General features: G+C 45.0%; 1 protein-coding gene across 1 annotated transcript in view; it reads left to right on the top strand.

Moving 5' to 3' along the window:
* Positions 1-490, top strand: part of LOC103207657 (glyoxylate/hydroxypyruvate reductase B-like) — a 40,795-nt gene extending 40,305 nt beyond the window's left edge. The window contains exon 5 of the mRNA XM_007953305.1: positions 334-490. Coding sequence (XP_007951496.1) covers positions 334-490 — 157 coding nt within the window. The remainder of the gene's footprint in view (positions 1-333) is intronic.
* Positions 491-1,031: the final 541 nt, after the last annotated feature.

Raw genomic sequence — 1,031 nt, 5'->3', positions numbered from 1 at the left:
TCCTGTGATACCTAGACCAGCATCTATCTCCCTTTAAGCCCTTTTCTGTCTTTTGAGCCAATGTGTTTTTTAATCCACCACACATATTGTTGCCACTGTGTAGTGTGGCCTGTGGGAAGTTAGGATACATGCTTTCCCCCAAACTGTTGGGTCCTCATACTAGGATTAGATGAGTGGTAGTTACATAGGTTAGATGTTTGAGTATGCCTTATGGCCTCTCATAGCCTTCCTTATCTCAATGCAGGGCTGTTCCCCAGGGGAGGGGAAACCAGAATATGAGGTAAAGAGACCAAACAAGTCTGAACAGTTTTCTTCAATTAATTTGTGTTTCAGAGACCATCCTCTGCTGAAGTTAAAGAACATCATTCTGACACCTCACATTGGGAGTGCAACTCATCAAGCCAGACAACATATGATGGAAAGTTTGGTTGAAAGCATCCTGGCTTCCCTCAACGGTCTTCCCATTCCTAATGAAGTGCCTCCTAAATGACTGATGAAAACATGGCAGTTTAAATGGGAAAATGCCACTATTCTATGTGTGTCTTTATATATGGTGGTGTTAGGTGCCATCAAGTGGATTCCAACTCACAGTGACCCCACATGACCAAGTAGAACTGCCCCATAGGGCTTCCTAGGCAGTAATCTTTATGGGAGCAGATCACCAACTCTTTCTCCTGGGGAGCCACTGGGTGGATTGGAACTACCAACATTTCCGTTATCAGCCAAGTGCTTAACCATTGTACCGTACCACCAGGGCTCCTCTTATATATGCTAGAGCTCACAGTAGAGTTGTTCTTAGTTGCTGTTGAGTCGGCTCCAATTCATTAGGCCCCATGTACAACAGAAATAAATGCTATGTGGTCCTGTGCCCTCTTCATGGTTGGCATGTGTGAGTGTATTGTTGCAGCCACTGTACACTGTGAGTGTTGTCAGCTTGTGGGGCTCATCTCCCAGCAGTCACTGCGTGCTATTCTGTTGTGATCCATAGTGACCCCACATGACAAAATTTCACCGGCTAATTTTTAGGTGTA

The sequence above is a fragment of the Orycteropus afer genome, unplaced genomic scaffold, assembly GCF_000298275.1.
Source record: "Orycteropus afer afer isolate SDZICR_OR568_19922 unplaced genomic scaffold, OryAfe1.0 scaffold00385, whole genome shotgun sequence".
Taxonomy (NCBI): domain Eukaryota; kingdom Metazoa; phylum Chordata; class Mammalia; order Tubulidentata; family Orycteropodidae; genus Orycteropus; species Orycteropus afer.
Note: the sequence above shows the minus strand (reverse complement) of the source record. Positions and strands in the feature narration are given on the sequence as shown.